At 46.1% G+C, this 21,806-nt stretch overlaps 1 protein-coding gene across 3 annotated transcripts in view; it reads left to right on the top strand.

Annotated features, from left to right (window-relative positions):
* Positions 1-7,393: 7,393 nt before the first annotated feature.
* Positions 7,394-21,806, top strand: part of GABBR1 (gamma-aminobutyric acid type B receptor subunit 1) — a 136,523-nt gene continuing 122,110 nt past the window's right edge. For all 3 annotated transcript variants that reach the window (XM_088467161.1, XM_088467417.1, XM_088467663.1), the window contains exons 1-2: positions 7,394-7,504; positions 11,982-12,057. In XM_088467161.1, the coding sequence (XP_088323287.1) occupies positions 11,982-12,057 (76 nt within the window). In that variant the 5' untranslated portion in view covers positions 7,394-7,504. The remainder of the gene's footprint in view (positions 7,505-11,981; positions 12,058-21,806) is intronic.

Genomic DNA, 21,806 nt, shown 5'->3' on the forward strand with positions numbered 1-21,806 from the left:
TTAGGAAGTCTGATTCCTTGTTTATCCTCTTTGGTTTTCACAAGAGGGGTTGGCCTGCCAACAAACAAACGTTAGCCCGTTGGCTTCGTTCCGTTATTTGTGAGGCTTATGCACAGGAGGGCTTACCTGTGCCAGCCTCTGTTAAGGCTCATTCCACTCGTTCTGTGGGTCCGTCTTGGGCTGCTAGACATGGCGCTTCTGCTGTTCAGCTGTGTAGGGCGGCCACTTGGTCTTCAATTCAAACGTTTTTGAGGTTCTATGCGTTTGACACCTTTGCCTCTCAGGATGCATCCTTTGGGCGCCGGGTACTCCTTTCAGCACAGGAGCGTCCCCGCCCTTAGTTGTACTGCTTTGGGACATCCCCAAGGTCAACCCTGTGGACCCCCTATGGACCCTGAAGTAGAAAACAAGAGATATGGTAAGAACTTACCTTTGTTATCTCTGTTTCTACGAAGTCCATAGGGTCCACAGGACTTCGCCCTGACGCACCTGGCTTCAAATGGGCTGTGTGGCTGGTCACCGGTTTTCCGTCTCCTATTGCTGTGAGTATGGTTTCTTGTGTGTTCCAGTCTTCCTTCTCTCTGTTCCATATTCTCCTCCGGCCTAGGCTGCTTACCAACTGGGGTGCCTGTGGCTCGGGGGCGGGGTATAGAGGAGGACCCAAGTGCATCCTGGGAGCTAAAAGCTTAACTGTGTGGTGCCCATGGATCCTGTTCCAGCTATAACCCCAAGGTCAACCCTGTGGACCCTATGGACTTCGTAGAAACAGAGATAACAAAGGTAAGTTCTTACCATATCTCTTGTTATACATACACTGTATACATTACACACCCAGAGCAGGTACAGTATATAGCTGTACTATTATTACCTATATCCTCTATATACATACACTGTATACATTACACACCCAGAGCAGGTACAGTGTATAGCTGTACTATTATTACCTATATCCTCTATATACATACACTGTATACATTACACACCCAGAGCAGGTACAGTGTATAGCTGTACTATTATTACCTATATCCTCCTATATACATACACTGTATACATTACACACCCAGAGCAGGTACAGTGTATAGCTGTACTATTATTACCTATATCCTCTATATACATACACTGTATACATTACACACCCAGAGCAGGTACAGTGTATAGCTGTACTATTATTACCTATATCCTCCTATATACATACACTGTATACATTACACACCCAGAGCAGGTACAGTGTATAGCTGTACTATTATTACCTATATCCTCTATATACATACACTGTATACATTACACACCCAGAGCAGGTATAGTGTATAGCTGTACTATTATTACCTATATCCTCTATATACATACACTGTATACATTACACACCCAGAGCAGGTATAGTGTATAGCTGTACTATTATTACCTATATCCTCTATATACATACACTGTATACATTACACACCCAGAGCAGGTACAGTGTATAGCTGTACTATTATTACCTATATCCTCTATATACATACACTGTATACATTATACACCCACAGCAGGTACAGTGTATAGCTGTACTATTATTACCTATATCCTCTATATACATACACTGTATACATTACACACCCAGAGCAGGTACAGTGTATAGCTGTACTATTATTACCTATATCCTCTATATACATACACTGTATACATTACACACCCAGAGCAGGTACAGTGTATAGCTGTACTATTATTACCTATATCCTCTATATACATACACTGTATACATTACACACCCAGAGCAGGTACAGTGTATAGCTGTACTATTATTACCTATATCCTCTATATACATACACTGTATACATTACACACCCAGAGCAGGTACAGTGTATAGCTGTACTATTATTACCTATATCCTCTATATACATACACTGTATACATTACACACCCAGAGCAGGTACAGTGTATACTGTACTATTATTACCTATATCCTCTATATACATACACTGTATACATTACACGCCCAGAGCAGGTACAGTGTATAGCTGTACTATTATTACCTATATCCTCTATATACATACACTGTATACATTACACACCCAGAGCAGGTATAGTGTATAGCTGTACTATTATTACCTATATCCTCTATATACATACACTGTATACATTACACACCCAGAGCAGGTACAGTGTATAGCTGTACTATTATTACCTATATCCTCTATATACATACACTGTATACATTACACACCCAGAGCAGGTACAGTGTATAGCTGTACTATTATTACCTATATCCTCCTATATACATACACTGTATACATTACACACCCAGAGCAGGTACAGTGTATAGCTGTACTATTATTACCTATATCCTCTATATACATACACTGTATACATTACACACCCAGAGCAGGTACAGTGTATAGCTGTACTATTATTACCTATATCCTCTATATACATACACTGTATACATTACACACCCAGAGCAGGTATAGTGTATACTGTACTATTATTACCTATATCCTCCTATATACATACACTGTATACATTACACACCCAGAGCAGGTACAGTGTATAGCTGTACTATTATTACCTATATCCTCCTATATACATACACTGTATACATTACACACCCAGAGCAGGTACAGTGTATAGCTGTACTATTATTACCTATATCCTCTATATACATACACTGTATACATTACACACCCAGAGCAGGTACAGTGTATAGCTGTACTATTATTACCTATATCCTCCTATATACATACACTGTATACATTACACACCCAGAGCAGGTACAGTGTATAGCTGTACTATTATTACCTATATCCTCCTATATACATACACTGTATACATTATACACCCAGAGCAGGTACAGTGTATAGCTGTACTATTATTACCTATATCCTCTATATACATACACTGTATACATTATACACCCAGAGCAGGTACAGTGTATAGCTGTACTATTATTACCTATATCCTCTATATACATACACTGTATACATTACACACCCAGAGCAGGTACAGTGTATAGCTGTACTATTATTACCTATATCCTCTATATACATACACTGTATACATTACACACCCAGAGCAGGTACAGTGTATAGCTGTACTATTATTACCTATATCCTCTATATACATACACTGTATACATTACACACCCAGAGCAGGTATAGTGTATAGCTGTACTATTATTACCTATATCCTCTATATACATACACTGTATACATTATACACCCAGAGCAGGTACAGTGTATAGCTGTACTATTATTACCTATATCCTCCTATATACATACACTGTATACATTACACACCCAGAGCAGGTACAGTGTATAGCTGTACTATTATTACCTATATCCTCTATATACATACACTGTATACATTACACACCCAGAGCAGGTATAGTGTATAGCTGTACTATTATTACCTATATCCTCCTATATACATACACTGTATACATTACACACCCAGAGCAGGTACAGTGTATAGCTGTACTATTATTACCTATATCCTCCTATATACATACACTGTATACATTACACACCCAGAGCAGGTACAGTGTATAGCTGTACTATTATTACCTATATCCTCTATATACATACACTGTATACATTACACACCCAGAGCAGGTACAGTGTATAGCTGTACTATTATTACCTATATCCTCCTATATACATACACTGTATACATTACACACCCAGAGCAGGTACAGTGTATAGCTGTACTATTATTACCTATATCCTCTATATACATACACTGTATACATTACACACCCAGAGCAGGTACAGTGTATAGCTGTACTATTATTACCTATATCCTCTATATACATACACTGTATACATTACACACCCAGAGCAGGTACAGTGTATAGCTGTACTATTATTACCTATATCCTCTATATACATACACTGTATACATTACACACCCAGAGCAGGTACAGTGTATAGCTGTACTATTATTACCTATATCCTCTATATACATACACTGTATACATTACACACCCAGAGCAGGTACAGTGTATAGCTGTACTATTATTACCTATATCCTCCTATATACATACACTGTATACATTACACACCCAGAGCAGGTACAGTGTATAGCTGTACTATTATTACCTATATCCTCTATATACATACACTGTATACATTACACACCCAGAGCAGGTACAGTGTATAGCTGTACTATTATTACCTATATCCTCTATATACATACACTGTATACATTACACACCCAGAGCAGGTACAGTGTATAGCTGTACTATTATTACCTATATCCTCTATATACATACACTGTATACATTACACACCCAGAGCAGGTACAGTGTATAGCTGTACTATTATTACCTATATCCTCTATATACATACACTGTATACATTACACACCCAGAGTAGGTACAGTATATAGCTGTACTATTATTACCTATATCCTCTATATACATACACTGTATACATTACACACCCAGAGCAGGTACAGTGTATACTGTACTATTATTACCTATATCCTCTATATACATACACTGTATACATTACACACCCAGAGCAGGTACAGTGTATAGCTGTACTATTATTACCTATATCCTCTATATACATACACTGTATACATTACACACCCAGAGCAGGTACAGTGTATACTGTACTATTATTACCTATATCCTCTATATACATACACTGTATACATTACACACCCAGAGCAGGTACAGTGTATAGCTGTACTATTATTACCTATATCCTCTATATACATACACTGTATACATTACACACCCAGAGCAGGTACAGTGTATAGCTGTACTATTATTACCTATATCCTCTATATACATACACTGTATACATTACACACCCAGAGCAGGTACAGTGTATAGCTGTACTATTATTACCTATATCCTCTATATACATACACTGTATACATTACACACCCAGAGCAGGTACAGTGTATAGCTGTACTATTATTACCTATATCCTCTATATACATACACTGTATACATTACACACCCAGAGCAGGTACAGTGTATAGCTGTACTATTATTACCTATATCCTCCTATATACATACACTGTATACATTACACACCCAGAGCAGGTACAGTGTATAGCTGTACTATTATTACCTATATCCTCCTATATACATACACTGTATACATTACACACCCAGAGCAGGTACAGTGTATAGCTGTAGTTATGATCCCGGTGGTCAGGATGCTGGCGCTCAGAATACCGATGCCGGAATCCTGTCGCTAGAATCCCGACTGCCGGCATTCTAATGGTAAGTATTAGGATTAGGGGGAGGGTTGGGGTTACAGTTAGGCTTCGTGGGGGGGAGTGTTAGGGTTACGCTGCAATGGGGAGGGTTAGGCTGCGGGGGGTTTAGGGTTAGGCTGCAAGGGTGGAGGGTTAGACTTGCAGGGGGCGGAGGGTGAGGATTAAGCTGCTGGGAGGAGGAATAGTGTTCACTGCGCTGGGGGAAGGTTATGGTTAGGCTGCGGGGGACAAGTTTAGGGTTACACTGCGTGGGGGGAAGGTCAGAGTTAGGCTGCGGGGGGGAGGATAGGGTTAGGCTGCGGGGGGGAAGGTTAGCGTTAGGCTGCGGGGGGGGAGTTTAGAGTTAGGCTGCAGGGGGGGGAAGGTTAGGGTTAGGCTGTGGGGGGAAGGTTAGGGATAGGCTGTGGAGGGAAAAGTTAGGGTTAGGTGGATAGGCTGTGGGGGGAAAGGTTAGGGTTAGGCTGTGGGGGGAAGGTTAGTGTTAGACTGCTGGGGGAAGGTTAGGGTTAGGCTGCAAGGGTGGAGGGTTAGATTTGCGTGGGGTGGAAGCTGAGGATTGGGCTGCGGGGGGGAGGATTAGGGTTACACTGTGCATGGGGGGGAAGGTAAGGGTTAGGCTGCGGGGGGAAGGTTAGGGTTAGGCTACGGGGGGGGGAAGGTTTGGGTTAGGCTGCAAGGGGGAAGGTAAGGGTTAGCCTGTGGGGGGAAGGTAAGGGTTAGGCCGCTGGGGGAAGGTTAGGGTTAGGCTGCGGGGGTACAAGGTTAGGGTTAGGCTGCGAGGGGGAAGGTTAGAGTTAGGCTGCAGGGGAGGGTTTAGGGTTACGGGAGGATTAGGGTTAGGCTGCAGGGAAGGGTTTAGGGTTACGGGAGGATTAGGGTTAGGCTGCAGGGGAGGGTTTAGAGTTAGGGGATGGTTGGGTTGGGATTCTGAGTGTCGGAATGCCGATGTCAGTATTGTGACTGCCGGACCCAACCCGTTAAATGCAGCTCATTTTCTCTTCAAATTGGAATTCTCACAGTATCTTAGAATTGTATAGACCTTGACTTGAGCCAAAAATAGAACTTTTCTTATGCTGCCAACCAGAGATATGTCGCCCGAAATAGATAACATTTTTGTAAAAACATAATTTTCAAAATCTTGTAAAAAATAAATAAATAATAACTTTGGACACGAATCTCAGACTTCACCTTTTATGGCACCAAACTATTGGTGTACTTGTACCTCCCACAAAAACTAAGACCTGAGATTTCTTTCCAAACTGAGATGATGGCGCCCAGAAAAGTAATAATCACATGAATGTGTTGTTCTGATTGAGCCCCCCTTTCAGTCAATCAAACATGAGATAGGGTAAATAATGTGTAACCAAAAATGTAGCCCAAACTTTGAACACAATAGTTTTCATCCCAAGGCTCTATCACCTCTCAGTCCTCAGATATTTGCATGAACGCCTACAAACATGATAATCGCTGTCCGCCATGGTTTAACGATGGCTGCTGTTTTTTTAAAAGGAAGCAAGTGAAAGAAAAATATTTATTGTTTGGAACTATTAGCGTATAAGGGTGATAACTGTCAAAACATTAGTTTTCCGGAAGTCGTTTTCGGCCAGGAGCGGTGTCCCCACAGCATATAACTACAGTATTATGTTATTGTTTATGTTATTTACATTGATGATTATCCTCTAGTTAAATTGGACAATATCCCAAGATGAAAATAGCTTCTAACTATTTAATAGGTGTCTATGGGGCATATTTATGTGGGTTTTGCAGTAGTTGGCTGTTAGTTGTGAGTCTTTCTGCAGGCTGGCCTCCCCAATCCCCCATATAGAGGCTACACCCCTGGTCTTATTATGCTACAACACGTAGGCCCCCATGCTTGTACCACCCCCCCTCTCCCCCATATTAGTGGGAGCCCAACCTGGCTGTCTATCCGGTTCAGGAATATAGGGGGCATCTGACATATTTGTATTTCATTAATTTTAATGTGCAGAGTTTCTCGCCTGCCTGCAGATGTAGCCCTCTACAAGGCCTAGAAGAGAAATGAGTGGGATATTCTAATGATGTATTTTGGATGCATCTGCAAAAACACATGCAAGCGCGTCTAGTGGGTGCCTACCCTGGGTGTACCACGTGTGTGTCGCATATCAAATACAACTCTTAGCGCTGTTTCTACTCTTGTTCCCAGGTTATGTGGTCTCTTCTCCGCAACAAGATTTGGTGATGCTCATTGTATGAAGCAAACATGCTGCGTATGTGATAAGGCTGAGAAGAACACCGCCCATACAGAAAAAGATACAAGGTGAGGGGCACAAAAGTACCAATGTCCGGAGGGGACTTCGAACCTGGTGATTTCGGCAATGCACCTTTGCGTAACTGAGTCTGGGGCCTTTCACCTGCGGAATTGCTAGGGTGAGGAAGTTGTACAGATTGGTTCCGGTTGTAGTCCCACAGTAATGTTACTGACGCGTTTCGTGGAATAAATCTCACCTTAATTTGATGAAATTGTGGGTCATTACTCAACAAAATGCGTCTGTTACGCTACGTTAGGACTACCACTGGGCCCATCGTTAAACATCCTCAAACTAAATTTCAGTTTAATATTAATCCCTGCTCGGTTCAGCAAGTGCAATGCAGAGATTACTACATAGGACTTAAATTATGTTTATTTTCTGTGAGTTAGTGAATCCTGGATATGATCATACCCCATACCCCATATGATCATACCCAGAAATTGAAATCCGGATACAGCTACGCATTCTCCAAAAGGGGCGTAACCATCTCACACAAGGGGGTGTGGTCATGTCTCAGTGGGTGTAACCACATCATGGGGCTTTCCTAGCATTTACTAAGTGCTAGGTCGTCCCTAACAAGTCTCCCCTAAGATCACCCAATAATTGCCATGGTCACCAGAGATGCCTCCCAACTTCCTGCATGCCGACATCAGGACAGTCCCCTCAATTTGCAACTGTCCCTGCTAAATTGGGACAGTGGGGAGATATAAAATGACTGAACCCTAGGGGGTAAATTTACTAAGAATCGAGTCTAGGAGAGTTTGCTTTTTTTTCAACTCAATTAGCTACGCCGAAACTCGGGAGATTTGAGGCTACTTAAACTCTCAAATTTACCAAGAAATGAGTTTAGCTGAGAGTGAGATGTCCAATGGTGAAGCAGAGCGAGATTTCTCTCCCGAGTAGCAGGGTTTGCAGGAGATTACTCACCCCAGATTGCAGTGTCTTCTATTTGCAAAACTCTCCCGAGCAAGCAGCCTGCACATATCAGTGAGATATGTGTAAGCTGCTTGTGTTCTAACCTGTCAAAAAACGGGTCTACAGGTGCCAGCATGCCTGCCCTTTGGCACTTGTGGAACTACAAGTGTCAGCAGACGGACAGCACCTGTACCTCCTACCTATACCAGCCGGTCTGTCCACTTGTCCCATGCAGAATCCTTAATGACTGGCCCTGCAAGGTAAGATTTCATACTTACCTATATCCTGGCGCTGGTCTCCGCAGTATCCCATGGACTTGGCAAAAAAATAAAATTCTTTACCCGAGCCACAGACCCGGTATGAGTATGTGTGTTGCCACACATACTGATAGCTCGCGAATGCCAGCTGACGGGACTGCAGAGCGGCTGCTGATTGGCTCAGTCTACTGACAGTTCCCACGTGGTGTTGGTTTTTAAATTACGGTGGAACCCTACACATTTTGTTGCCCGTAATTTTAGAAACCAGGACTGGCTGGCAAGTCCGGGGCTGGTTAAGCTTTAGGAGGGGGACCTATGTAATTTTTTATTTTTTTTTAACTTTTAACCTTTTTTTTTTCACAATTTACAGGCAGAAACATACATGGATCACAGTGATCTGTGTGTGTTTCTGCCAAACTCGCAGATCACAGGCACAGGTGTATTTATTTCACGTGTTTTTACAGGAGAGTTTTCCCATCTCATGAGAGTTTAGAAACTCTCTGTTTGGTAAATTCCCGAATCCTATCTTCACCAGTGAAAAGGTTCTCGAGTTTTGCTGATGGTGAATTGAAGAGAGTTTGCTAACTTTCCAGTATTTTCCCGTAGCAAAGGAGATATCTCTCCCGAGTTTGAGAGTGGAAAAAAAATGCCCAAACTCTCCCAAACTTATTAAATTTACCCCTAGGTGCAGTGGCGTAACTAGGGCAGGGCGAGCGGGGTTCGTGCCCTGGGCGCCATTGGACCGGCGGCGCGGGGGGCGCCGTCGGCCACGGTAGATAGCCAGTGTAGCGCCGACCGCAATGAGTGCGGTCAGCGCTACATATTTGCACAGGACCGGCGCTAGGCTTCCAGCGCCGGTCCTGTGCTGCACGCCTGAGCCTGTTCCCTCCCCCTGAGCGCTTGCCCAATAGCGCTAGGAGGCGGGCTCAGGCTGTGCATAACACACGCATCGCCGCCAGCGCTGTGTGTTAAACAGCAGCCAATGAGAGTCAGATAGACTCTCAATTGACTGCTGCAGCACCCACTGCAAGAGCCGGACTTCCGTCCGGCTCCTGGAGTGGGTAATGGGACTGACGTCATGACGTCAGTCCCATAATGCTGAGCGCGCCAGCCCGGGCGGACTGGCGGGCGGGAGCGGCATCGCGGACAGGAGCAGGAGCAGCGTGGAATCAGGTAAGTATATTTTTAGATATATTTATTTATTTTTTAACCTATCTGCACAACGGGGGAGGGATTGGCTACTACTGGGAGGACCTCTACTGGGGGAGGTGTGGCTACTACTGGGGGTGCCATTGGGAGGACCTCTACTGGGGGGGGGCTACTCTACTGGGGACTACTACTTGGGGGGGGGGACTACCACTGGGGGCATTCTAAAAGGGGCCTATTACTAGAGGCACTGTACTCGGGGGACCACTACTGGGGGCAATAATTGGAAGGGCCACTACAGGGACCACTGGATAGGGGGGGTCACTACTGGGAGCCTGCATCAGGGGGACCACTACTGGGGGCACTGCATGGGAGGGGGGGACACTACTGCTGGGGGCACTATATAAGGGGCTTACTGCTAGGGGCACTGCGGGGACCACTACAGGGGGCACTAGATAGGGGGGATCACTACAGGGTGCCTGCATAAGGGGACCACTACTGGGAAAACTGCATGGGGGGGACTACTGCTGGGGGCACTATATAAAAGGGCACTGCATAGGGGGGGGACTACTACTGGGGGCACCATATAAAGGGCACTGCATAAGGGGATACCGCTACTGGGCGCACTGCATTGTGAGGACTGCTACTGGGGGCACTGCATAAGGGAGAACACTACGTGGGGCACTGCATTTGGGGGGGCCACTACTGGGGGTACTGAGTAAGGGGAACTAATTGGGGGCTGTATAAGAGGGACCACTACTGGGGATACTATATAAGGGGCACTACTATGGGCCTGCATGAGAGGGACCACAACTGCATACTGGGGGTACTGTATAAGGGGTACTACTGGGGTTAAGGTGCATATGGATAGGAATGTTCAGTTTGAAAATAAAGGGGTGTGTCATGTTGACACGCCCCATTTTTAAGTGACCACGCCCATTTTTGCCGTGCGCGCCTTCGGCGCGCGCACATGGGGGGGGGGGCTCCCTTTTCAAATTTGCCCTGGGCTCCAAATACCCTAGTTACACCACTGCCTAGGTGTTTTTAGGAGCATTCCTATGCATCTAAACTGCGAGGATGCTGCAAAACCGCGTCCTGCTGCTTCAGAGGCTAAACTTACAGATGACAATTGAGTTTTCTTGTACATTTTTGTAAGCAACATTATTGTTCACATATTTTAGTATAAATAATTTATAGAATAATTCTGTTGTCAATTGCATCCTAAAGTATGGTTCGGATGCATCTCAGTTTTGTAGTATCCCTAGTGTGTGTGTGATTCACCTCTTCTAATTAATCTCTCCCAGTTTCTAAAATTGGACAATAATTTTCAGACACTTTGGGGGAGATCAGTTAGGTACAGGGGGTTTACCCCACAGCTAATTGAATGTGCTGCCCGATTCAATTAACTGCGGAAACTCCGCTTGCTAAACCCCAGAGGGTGGATTTTTTTCCTCGCAGCCTCAGGAGCAATCTGCGTTAAAATGCAGACTCTGCCGGAAAACCTATACATTCCAGCACAAATACCAGGCAACAGATCAATAAAAAGAAAGACCAATAAATGCAATTACTAGGAGCAAATGGTACTCCTGGAAACAGGTGTATCTACATTTATATCCAACTTTGCATAGGCCACAGTTCCGTCGACTAGCCCTGTCTAACCTTTGCCGACATGAGAATGCTCCAGGGCCATACAAAGCCAAAATACAAAACCGGGTCATCTGAGTAAGGGTAACAACTATACATAGTAGTAAATGTGAGCGTAAAATATAATTAATACAGATTTATTCAGCACAACCACATAGTTTCAAATGTGGGAATAATACTGATACATAATGGATGTGTCATATACCAAGTGGCTGAGCTAGTGGACCAAGGGGAAGGGCACAAATACAGGAGGGAGGGCCTTGCCTGCCAGAGCTTACATTTTAGAAGGAATGGCGAGGACTGGAGAAACATGGGTAATGGATGTGGGATAATGGATATAGGTGGGATAAAGGATATAGAAACAATACATTTATGTCTGGCTGGGTAACGAGAACATCTTCTCTGACAGTGGGAGGAGAACGTTCTCCTGGATGTTACATGGTCATGGTCAGTAGTCCTTCTGCATTTTCCCTTCTTTCCTTACTTCCTTCTTTCCCTCCTAATTTCTGTCTCTTTGTTCCAGATGTCTCACAGTTTGACTCTTATCTGTGCTCTCTGGCTGTCTCGTGTCTATGGATCTGTGGACAACAGCACAACAGGTGAGAGGGGAGGATAATGGGAACTGCTGCTAGTACACTACGGGGGTTCTGTACCGGCCTCTCCTGACAGATCTCCGCATGGTGTGCAGTCATGTTATCATTATAGTAATTGTACTTATGTGTTATCAGAATTATGGTAACGGTGTTGTAGTACAGGACTGGGATGTGGTAACGGTGTTATAGTACAGGACTGGGATGTGGTAACGGTGTTATAGTACAGGACTGGCATGTGGTAACGGTGTTGTAGTACAGAGCTGGGATGTGGTGACGGCGTTGTAGTACAGGACTGGGATGTGGTAACGGTGTTGTAGTACAGGACTGGGATGTGGTAACGGTGTTATAGTACAGGACTGGCATGTGGTAACGGTGTTGTAGTACAGAGCTGGGATGTGGTGACGGCGTTGTAGTACAGGACTGGGATGTGGTAACGGTGTTGTAGTACAGGACTGGGATGTGGTAACGGTGTTGTAGTACAGGACTGGGATGTGGTAACGGTGTTATAATACAGGACTGGGATGTGGTAACGGTGTTATAGTACAGGACTGGGATGTGGCAACGGTGTTATAGTATAGAGCTGGGATGTGGTAACGGTGTTGTAGTACAGGACTGGGATGTGGTAATGGTGTTATAGTACAGGACTGGGATGTGATAACGGTGTTATAGTACAGGACTGGGATGTGGTAACGGTGTTATAGTACAGGACTGGAATGTGGTAACGGTGTTATAGTACAGGACTGGAATGTGGTAACGGTGTTGTAGTACAGAGCTGGGATGTGGTTACGGTGTTGGGGTACAGGACTGGGAGGTGGTAATGGTGTTATAGTACAGGACTGGGAGGTGGTAACGGTGTTATAGTACAGGACTGGGATGTGGTAACGGTGTTGTAGTACAGGGCTGGGATGTGGTAACGGTGTTGGGGTACAGGGCTGGGAGGTGGTAACGGTGTTGGGGTACAGGGCTGGGATACAGGACTGGGATGTGGTAACGGTGTTATAGTACAGGACTGGGATGTGGTAACGGTGTTATAGTACAGGACTGGGATGTGGTAAAGGTGTTGTAGTACAGGGCTGGGATGTGGTAACGGTGTTGGGGTACAGGGCTGGGATGTGGTAATGGTGTTATAGTACAGGACTGGGATGTGGCAACGGTGTTATAGTATAGAGCTGGGATGTGGTAACGGTGTTGTAGTACAGGACTGGGATGTGGTAATGGTGTTATAGTACAGGACTGGGATGTGATAACGGTGTTATAGTACAGGACTGGGATGTGGTAACGGTGTTGTAGTACAGGACTGGAATGTGGTAACGGTGTTATAGTACAGGACTGGGATGTGGTAACGGTGTTGTAGTACAGAGCTGGGATGTGGTTACGGTGTTGGGGTACAGGACTGGGAGGTGGTAATGGTGTTATAGTACAGGACTGGGATGTGGTAACGGTGTTGTAGTACAGGGCTGGGATGTGGTAACGGTGTTGGGGTACAGGGCTGGGAGGTGGTAACGGTGTTGGGGTACAGGGCTGGGATACAGGACTGGGATGTGGTAACGGTGTTATAGTACAGGACTGGGATGTGGTAACGGTGTTATAGTACAGGACTGGGATGTGGTAAAGGTGTTGTAGTACAGGGCTGGGATGTGGTAACGGTGTTGGGGTACAGGGCTGGGATGTGGTAATGGTGTTATAGTACAGGACTGGGATGTGGTAACGGTGTTGTAGTACAGGACTGGGATGTGGTAACAGTGTTGTAGTACAGGACTGGGATGTGGTAACGGTGTTATAGTACAGGACTGGGATGTGGTAACGGTGTTATAGTACAGGACTGGGATGTGGTAACGGTGTTGTAGTACAGGACTGGGATGTGGTAACGGTGTTATAGTACAGGACTGGGATGTGGTAACGGTGTTGTAGTACAGGGCTGGGATGTGGTAACGGTGCTGGGGTACAGGGCTGGGATACAGGACTGGGATGTGGTAACGGTGTTGTAGTACAGAGCTGGGATGTGGTTACGGTGTTATAGTACAGGACTGGGATGTGGTAACGGTGTTGTAGTACAGGGCTGGGATGTGGTAATGGTGTTGGAATACAGGACTGGGATACAGGACTGGGATGTGGTAACGGTGTTGTAGTACAGAGCTGGGATGTGGTAACGGTGTTATAGTACAGGACTAGGATGTGGTAACGGTGTTATAGTACAGGACTGGGATGTGGCAACGGTTTTGTAGTATAGAGCTGGGATGAGGTAACGGTGTTGTAGTACAGGACTGGGATGTGGTAACGGTGTTATAGTACAGGACTGGGATGTGGCAATGGTTTTGTAGTATAGAGCTGGGATGTGGTAACGGTGTTATAGTACAGGACTGGGATGTGGCAATGGTTTTGTAGTATAGAGCTGGGATGTGGTAACGGTGTTGTAGTACAGGACTGGGATGTGGTAACGGTGTTATAGTACAGGACTGGGATGTGGTAACAGTGTTGGGGTACAGGGCTGGGAGGTGGTAACAGTGTTGGAATACAGGACTGGGATACAGGACTGGGATGTGGTAACGGTGTTGTAGTACAGGGCTGGGATGTGGTAATGGTGTTGGAATACAGGACTGGGATACAGGACTGGGATGTGGTAACGGTGTTGTAGTACAGAGCTGGGATGTGGTAACGGTGTTATAGTACAGGACTGGGATGTGGTAACGGTGTTATAGTACAGGACTGGGATGTGGCAACGGTTTTGTAGTATAGAGCTGGGATGAGGTAACGGTGTTGTAGTACAGGACTGGGATGTGGTAACGGTGTTATAGTACAGGACTGGGATGTAGCAATGGTTTTGTAGTATAGAGCTGGGATGTGGTAACGGTGTTATAGTACAGGACTGGGATGTGGCAATGGTTTTGTAGTATAGAGCTGGGATGTGGTAACGGTGTTGTAGTACAGGACTGGGATGTGGTAACGGTGTTATAGTACAGGACTGGGATGTGGTAACGGTGTTGGGGTACAGGGCTGGGAGGTGGTAACAGTGTTGGAATACAGGACTGGGATACAGGGCTGGGATGTGGTAACGGTGTTGGGGTACAGGACTGGGATGTGGTAACGGTGTTGGGTACAGGACTGGGATGTGGTAACAGTGTTGGAGTACAGGGCTGGGATGTGGTAATGGTGTTGGGATACAGGGCTGGGATGTGGTAACAGTGTTGGAATACAGGGCTGGGATGTGGTAACGGTGTTGGGATACAGGGCTGGGATGTGGTAACAGTGTTGGAATACAGGACTGGGATGTGGTAACGGTGTTGGGGTACAGGGCTGGGATGTGGTAACAGTGTTGGAATACAGGACTGGGATACAGGACTGGGATGTGGTAACGGTGTTGTAGTACAGGGCTGGGATGTGGTAATGGTGTTGGAATACAGGACTGGGATACAGGACTGGGATGTGGTAACGGTGTTGTAGTACAGAGCTGGGATGTGGTAACGGTGTTATAGTACAGGACTGGGATGTGGTAACGGTGTTATAGTACAGGACTGGGATGTGGCAACGGTTTTGTAGTATAGAGCTGGGATGAGGTAACGGTGTTGTAGTACAGGACTGGGATGTGGTAACGGTGTTATAGTACAGGACTGGGATGTAGCAATGGTTTTGTAGTATAGAGCTGGGATGTGGTAACGGTGTTATAGTACAGGACTGGGATGTGGCAATGGTTTTGTAGTATAGAGCTGGGATGTGGTAACGGTGTTGTAGTACAGGACTGGGATGTGGTAACGGTGTTATAGTACAGGACTGGGATGTGGTAACGGTGTTGGGGTACAGGGCTGGGAGGTGGTAACAGTGTTGGAATACAGGACTGGGATACAGGGCTGGGATGTGGTAACGGTGTTGGGGTACAGGACTGGGATGTGGTAACGGTGTTGGGTACAGGACTGGGATGTGGTAACAGTGTTGGAGTACAGGGCTGGGATGTGGTAATGGTGTTGGGATACAGGGCTGGGATGTGGTAACAGTGTTGGAATACAGGGCTGGGATGTGGTAACGGTGTTGGGATACAGGGCTGGGATGTGGTAACAGTGTTGGAATACAGGACTGGGATGTGGTAACGGTGTTGGGGTACAGGGCTGGGATGTGGTAACAGTGTTGGAATACAGGACTGGGATACAGGGCTGGGATGTGGTAACAGTGTTGGAATACAGGACTGGGATGTGGTAACAGTGTTGGAATACAGGGCAGGGATGTGGTAACAGTGTTGGAATACAGGACTGGGATGTGGTAACAGTGTTGGAATACAGGACTTGGATACAGGGCTGGGATGTGGTAAAAGTGTTGGTATACAGGGCTGGGATGTGGTAACAGTGTTGGAATACAGGACTGGGATGTGGTAACGGTGTTGGGGTACAGGACTGGGATGTGGTAACAGTGTTGGGGTACAGGAATGGTATGTGGTAACGGTGTTGGAATACAGGACTGGGATGTGGTAACAGTGTTGGTATACAGGGCAGGGATGTGGTAACGGTGTTGGGGGACAGAGCAGCTTAAGCATTTTATATATATGTTCAGCACCAAAGCTCTCATGGAGCTCACCATTGCTGTAAACCTCGAAAATGAACTCCAACAGTTGCCCAGCAGTCACCAGTTCTTATAAACTACCATAAGTAAAGGGTTGGGACATGTCAAGGAGATACTTAGCGGAGCTGGTGTAGTTGTCCCCCATGCTGTTGTGGGACATGATGGAGAACTCCTCCCTGTTGTCCACCACGTGCCTCACAATTAGGTCACACACCTCCCTAGCCATTAGCTGAGTGTTACACATGAGATAGGAGAGAGATCGGAGCAGACAGGCTCTGTGTCCTGTGATGGGGACAATGGTGTAAGGCATCATCTCCCCTTTAACATTCAAAACTCAGTTGCCATGTTTGAAAAAATAAAAACTCCAAATACAAAGAAAGTGAAGTACCCAAATGGAAAAAACTTAGGGCTCGATTCAGACCTGGTCGCTAGATGCATATGCTCCTTCTCAGAGTATGCAAATCCGGCTAAGTGACGGCAAAAGGCAGGTGAACGCACGGCAAAGTATAAGCACACCCACTATCTTGGCGTGCGATCACTTTGTGTATGCAGACGCCCACCAGCCTGTCTTAAGACACCCACTTGCATACGTCATCTCCAGGAAGTCTCTGCAACCATCGGTACATCGGGTACCATCGGAAGTGAACGCAGCGCTTTAGGTTGACTATACCCTCAGTGTAAAAGTCAGCCAGGTGATGTGTACAATGACGCTGCCTCTTAATTATGCACGCCTCTGCCGCGCTCAGACATGCCTGCGTTCGCACCTCCACTCCCCCTTTTCTAGCGGCCTGCCCCTGTTACCACCCACAAACGGTTTCTCCTGTCACTCATTCAGCTGGGCTGTCTATGCTGGGTCAGCGAACGCTTCCTGATCTTTCGCAGTGCTTCGCGCACTGCGATGTATGCGCACGTGCACTGCGATGTATGCGCACAAAAAAACGAATCATCGACAGCTACGAGCGATCGCTTCTTAGCGTCCGGGTCTGAATTGGGCCCTTAGTCCTTAGCAGGGATGATTCCAGAGGGGGGACAGCAGCGCAGTCCAATATTCACGTAGAGGAGCCACACCAAGGGGTAAATTTACTAAGATTCCAGTTTGGGAGAGTTTGCATTCTCTGGAGAGTTTGTGCATTTTTTTCCACTCGTAAATTTACTAATGTAAAACTCGGGAGAGAGATCTCCTATGCTACAGGAAAATACTGGAGAGTTAGCAAACTCTCTTCACTTCACCATCGGCTAAACTCGAGTAACTTTTCACTAGTGAAGATAGGATTCGGGAATTTAACAAGAGGAGAGTTTATAAACTCTCATGAAAACGGACAACACTCCTGTAAAAATGTGTGAAATCAGGGCCTGATTCAGAGCCGCTCGTAAGCGGCCGCTCGTTCGTTCGGAGCGATGTTTTCCCAACTGCGCATGCGTACGGATCGTAATACGCATGCGCGAACCAGTCAGTGCGGCCGAAAATCGTTTGTTCGCTAATTAGCGAATGCCTGCTATTTTGAGTGACAGGAGGAGGCGTATGTGGGTGGTAACAGGGGAAGGTGCTTGAAAACGGGGTGTGGAGATCCGAACGCAGGCGTGCTTAAAGGTCAAAACGGGCGTTTTAAGGGTGTGCATAATTAATACAGCTGCATCATTGACCACGTCACTGGGTTATTTTATAGTCAGAACTGCTCGCAAGCTTGCGGTAGGAAAAACCAACCACAAGAATAGCGAGCAGTTCATACGCTGGTCGATGTACTCGATTAATCTAATAAATAGCGGACATGACGTAGGATGCGAGCGGCCAGGGGGCGTATTTTTCCAAAAAACGACCGCATGTTTTGTTCGCTCGTTCAGACCTAGAGGTGTGAATAGACCGCAAAGAGCGAACGGTTCATTTGAATAGCCACCCCTTTTTTCTGAACGAGCGAGCGCAAATAGCGTCCGGCTCTGAATGAGGTCCTCAATTCACCCGCCTGTGAGCTGCGAGTTTGGCAGAAACATACACAGATCAGTGTAAGCCATTTATGTTTCTGCCTGTATATAGTAAAAAAAGGGCTAAATGTAAAAAAAAAAATGACATAGGGTCCCCCCCCCCCCCCAAAAGCATAACCAGTCCCAGACTACTCAGCCAGTTCTGGTTCCGAAAATTACAGGGAACAAAACGAGTAGGGTTCCATCGTAATTTAGGATCCAGCACCTGGCTGCCAGGCCAGCGCTGGTTTTAAATATAGGGGGAAAAACATGCGTATGGGTCCCCCTATATTTAAAACCAGCACTGGACCCAAAACGACCGGGGTGTAATGCCATAGCCAGGAGACCCTATCACCGGGGCTCCATGGCCAATGCATTCACACCCCAAGCCGGGGATTTCAGAAGAGGTGGGGATGCCCCTCTCCTGAAACCCAAGGCTTGGTCTGAAGCCCGGGGCACTTCCCCGCACCCCTGGGCTGTAGGTACAGGGGTAAAAATTTGGAGAATTGTTAAAAACTATTGTATTTTTTCAGCTTATCGTGTAGCGACCTCATTTAATTTGAAAATCACTCAAACCTCTTTTAAATATCTAGGGATTCAAATAACTTCCAATCTGCATAAGCTATACACAGAAAACTTCACTCCGATAATAAAATCTATCCTTTCCCAATTGACTAACTGGCTCCATCTTCCACTTTCACTTTTTGGGAGAATTGCTCTGATCAAAAGCATTATTTTCCCGAAGCTGACATATCTCATGCAAATGCTACCGTTAGCTTTATCACATAGGGATAGCAAAACTTGCACTACAGCATTTACAAAATTTATTTGGCAAGGTAAAAAAACCTAAAATACCTAGAGCTAAACTGGTACAATCTAAATGTAATGGTGCCCTAGCCTTTCCTGACATACAGGCCTTTTCACACGCAACCTTTTTCAGAGACATATATCGGACTGGCTACTATCTAGCTACACATATACGAACAAAACTTTAGCAGAAGCTCAAGGGCTGATTCAGACCCGCTCGCAAGCGCTATGCGCTCGCAAGTGGGTCGATGTTTTCCCCCTGCGCATGTGCCGCTTTCGGCGTGTGCATGCGCGAGACCCGGCCAGCGATGGGCACTCCGTCGCTACGGGTCTTGCATCAAAACGGGGCGGTTGTCGATTGTGATTGACAGCTCACCCCGTTTTGGAGGCGGGCAGGGGGAGTGGCTACACAAATGGAGGCGTTCCCGAAGGACCGCCTGCCGTTTGTGGGAGGCACCACTGACATCACCAGCTCACTGGGGCTTGCGGGAACGAGACCCTACCACAAGGGGCTTGTTGCAAGCCCTGATGGTCGCAACCATCACCTGGTCGCTTGCAAAAGCTGTGGGTGGTCCCCCACAGCTATGCGAGCGGCCAGGAGGCCGAAACAAAAAAGAAAAAAACGCTCTGATTCAGAGCGAGTGCTCTGAAAGAGTGTCCGGCTCTGAATCAGGGCCTGTGGGCCACTCGTTCGCTCCGAGCGATGTTCGCACATCTGCGCATGCGTATGGGTCGTAATGCGCATGCGCCACCCAGTCATTGCGGTCGGAAATCGTGCGCTCGCAAAACAGGAAGTGCCTGCTAATTTGAGTGACAGAATGAGGCGTTTGTGGGTGGTAACAGGGGAAGGTGCTTGAAAACGGGGGAGTGGAGATCCGAACGCAGGCGTGCCTAACGGTCAAAACGGGCGTTTAATGGGTGTGCATAATTAGCAAGGGAGTGTCATCGACCACGTCACTTGGTTGTCTTTTAGCCTGAACTGCTCGCAGTGATTGCGGGAAGTAAAACCTACCACAAGCACTGCGAGCAGTTCAGATGCCTTTCGATGTACTCGATTAATCTCATAAATAGCGGAGATGACGTATGATGCGAGCGGCCAGTGTGCGTCTTTACAAAATAGTGAGCGCATGTTTCGTTCGCTCACTCAGACATAGAGGCGTCAACAGACGGCAAAGAGCGAGCGCTCAATTTAAATAGCCGGCCCCTTTTTCTGAACGACCATTCGCAAATAGCGTCCGGCTCTGAATCAGGGCCTGTGTTCCATCCTTATGTTCCTGCTGTGCTAGTACATCTACATAGATCAGATATACCTCCACACTTACCCAATCATCTTCTTCTCAGGGATACATACAATGCATGGAGAGCAATCACCAAAAGACTCACGCTAGACTATACTTTGTCTCGTCATATACCCATATGGGGCAACCCAGACTTCCCGCCCTCTCTCCAAAATGCATGGTGTCACACATGGAAACACCAAGGTATTCGAGCCATATGTGACGTCTTTGATCCAGGAGGAGCTCTTATGTCTTTTCAGCAACTTAGTACAAAATATTCCTTACCTCACAAACACTTATTCATGTTCCTCCAAGTTCCACATTGTGTGAAATCTAAACTATCCCATACCTCAGCCCCAATGCATGCTAAGTCTGACCCATTAGAATCCCTCTTGTACTGACTTAGTACTACTTCATATCATATTAGATACCGATATGCTGACTTGATTCCCGGAGATCCTATGAAATTATGGTCTAATTTACAAATAAATGGGAGAAACAGTTTGATGGTTTAGAGAATTTCTTAACAATGGTCTCCTCTACAGATAAAGTAATGAAAATACCTCTGCACAGCTTCAAGAAAGTCATTATAAAACTCTCCATAGAGCATATATTGGGCCAAAACGCAGAAAACATATGGTTTTGGTTTTCATCTGGTTAGCAGGGGGCCTAGAATGACACCCTGCAGCCCGAATCTATGCTTCAGTGCGGCCTGGAGCGTCCTTAGGATGCATTGCTGTATTCACCGGCAAATGTGGTCCCGCCCCCGTGTAAGGTCACTTGGAGGGAGCGTGGCCTGCACCGGGCCCGCAAATAATGTTATATATATCAAAATGGCCCTCGGCAGAAAAAGGTTCCCCACCCCTGTCCTAAATGTTCCATGGAACATGCTTCCTTTACACGTTTTTTGGTCTTGTTCAAGGATCAAGAAATTTTGGTACAAAGTATTACATTTTATTAATCAAACTTTTCAGATACGACTCCACTTTTTGCCTATTCCATTTTTGTTCGCTCATTTTGATTTATGGAGGGCTCAAGCCTCTATTGAACATATAGGGCCTGATTCAGAGGCGCTCGCTGTGTGCGAGCGCTCGCTCTGAATCAGGGCGGATTTGTTTTTTAAGCTTAAGCCTCGAGGCAACTCGCATTGTTGTGGGTGAACAC

Source organism: Taudactylus pleione, unplaced genomic scaffold, assembly GCF_031769625.1.
Source record: "Taudactylus pleione unplaced genomic scaffold, aTauple2 ptg000001l, whole genome shotgun sequence".
Taxonomy (NCBI): Eukaryota; Metazoa; Chordata; class Amphibia; order Anura; family Myobatrachidae; genus Taudactylus; species Taudactylus pleione.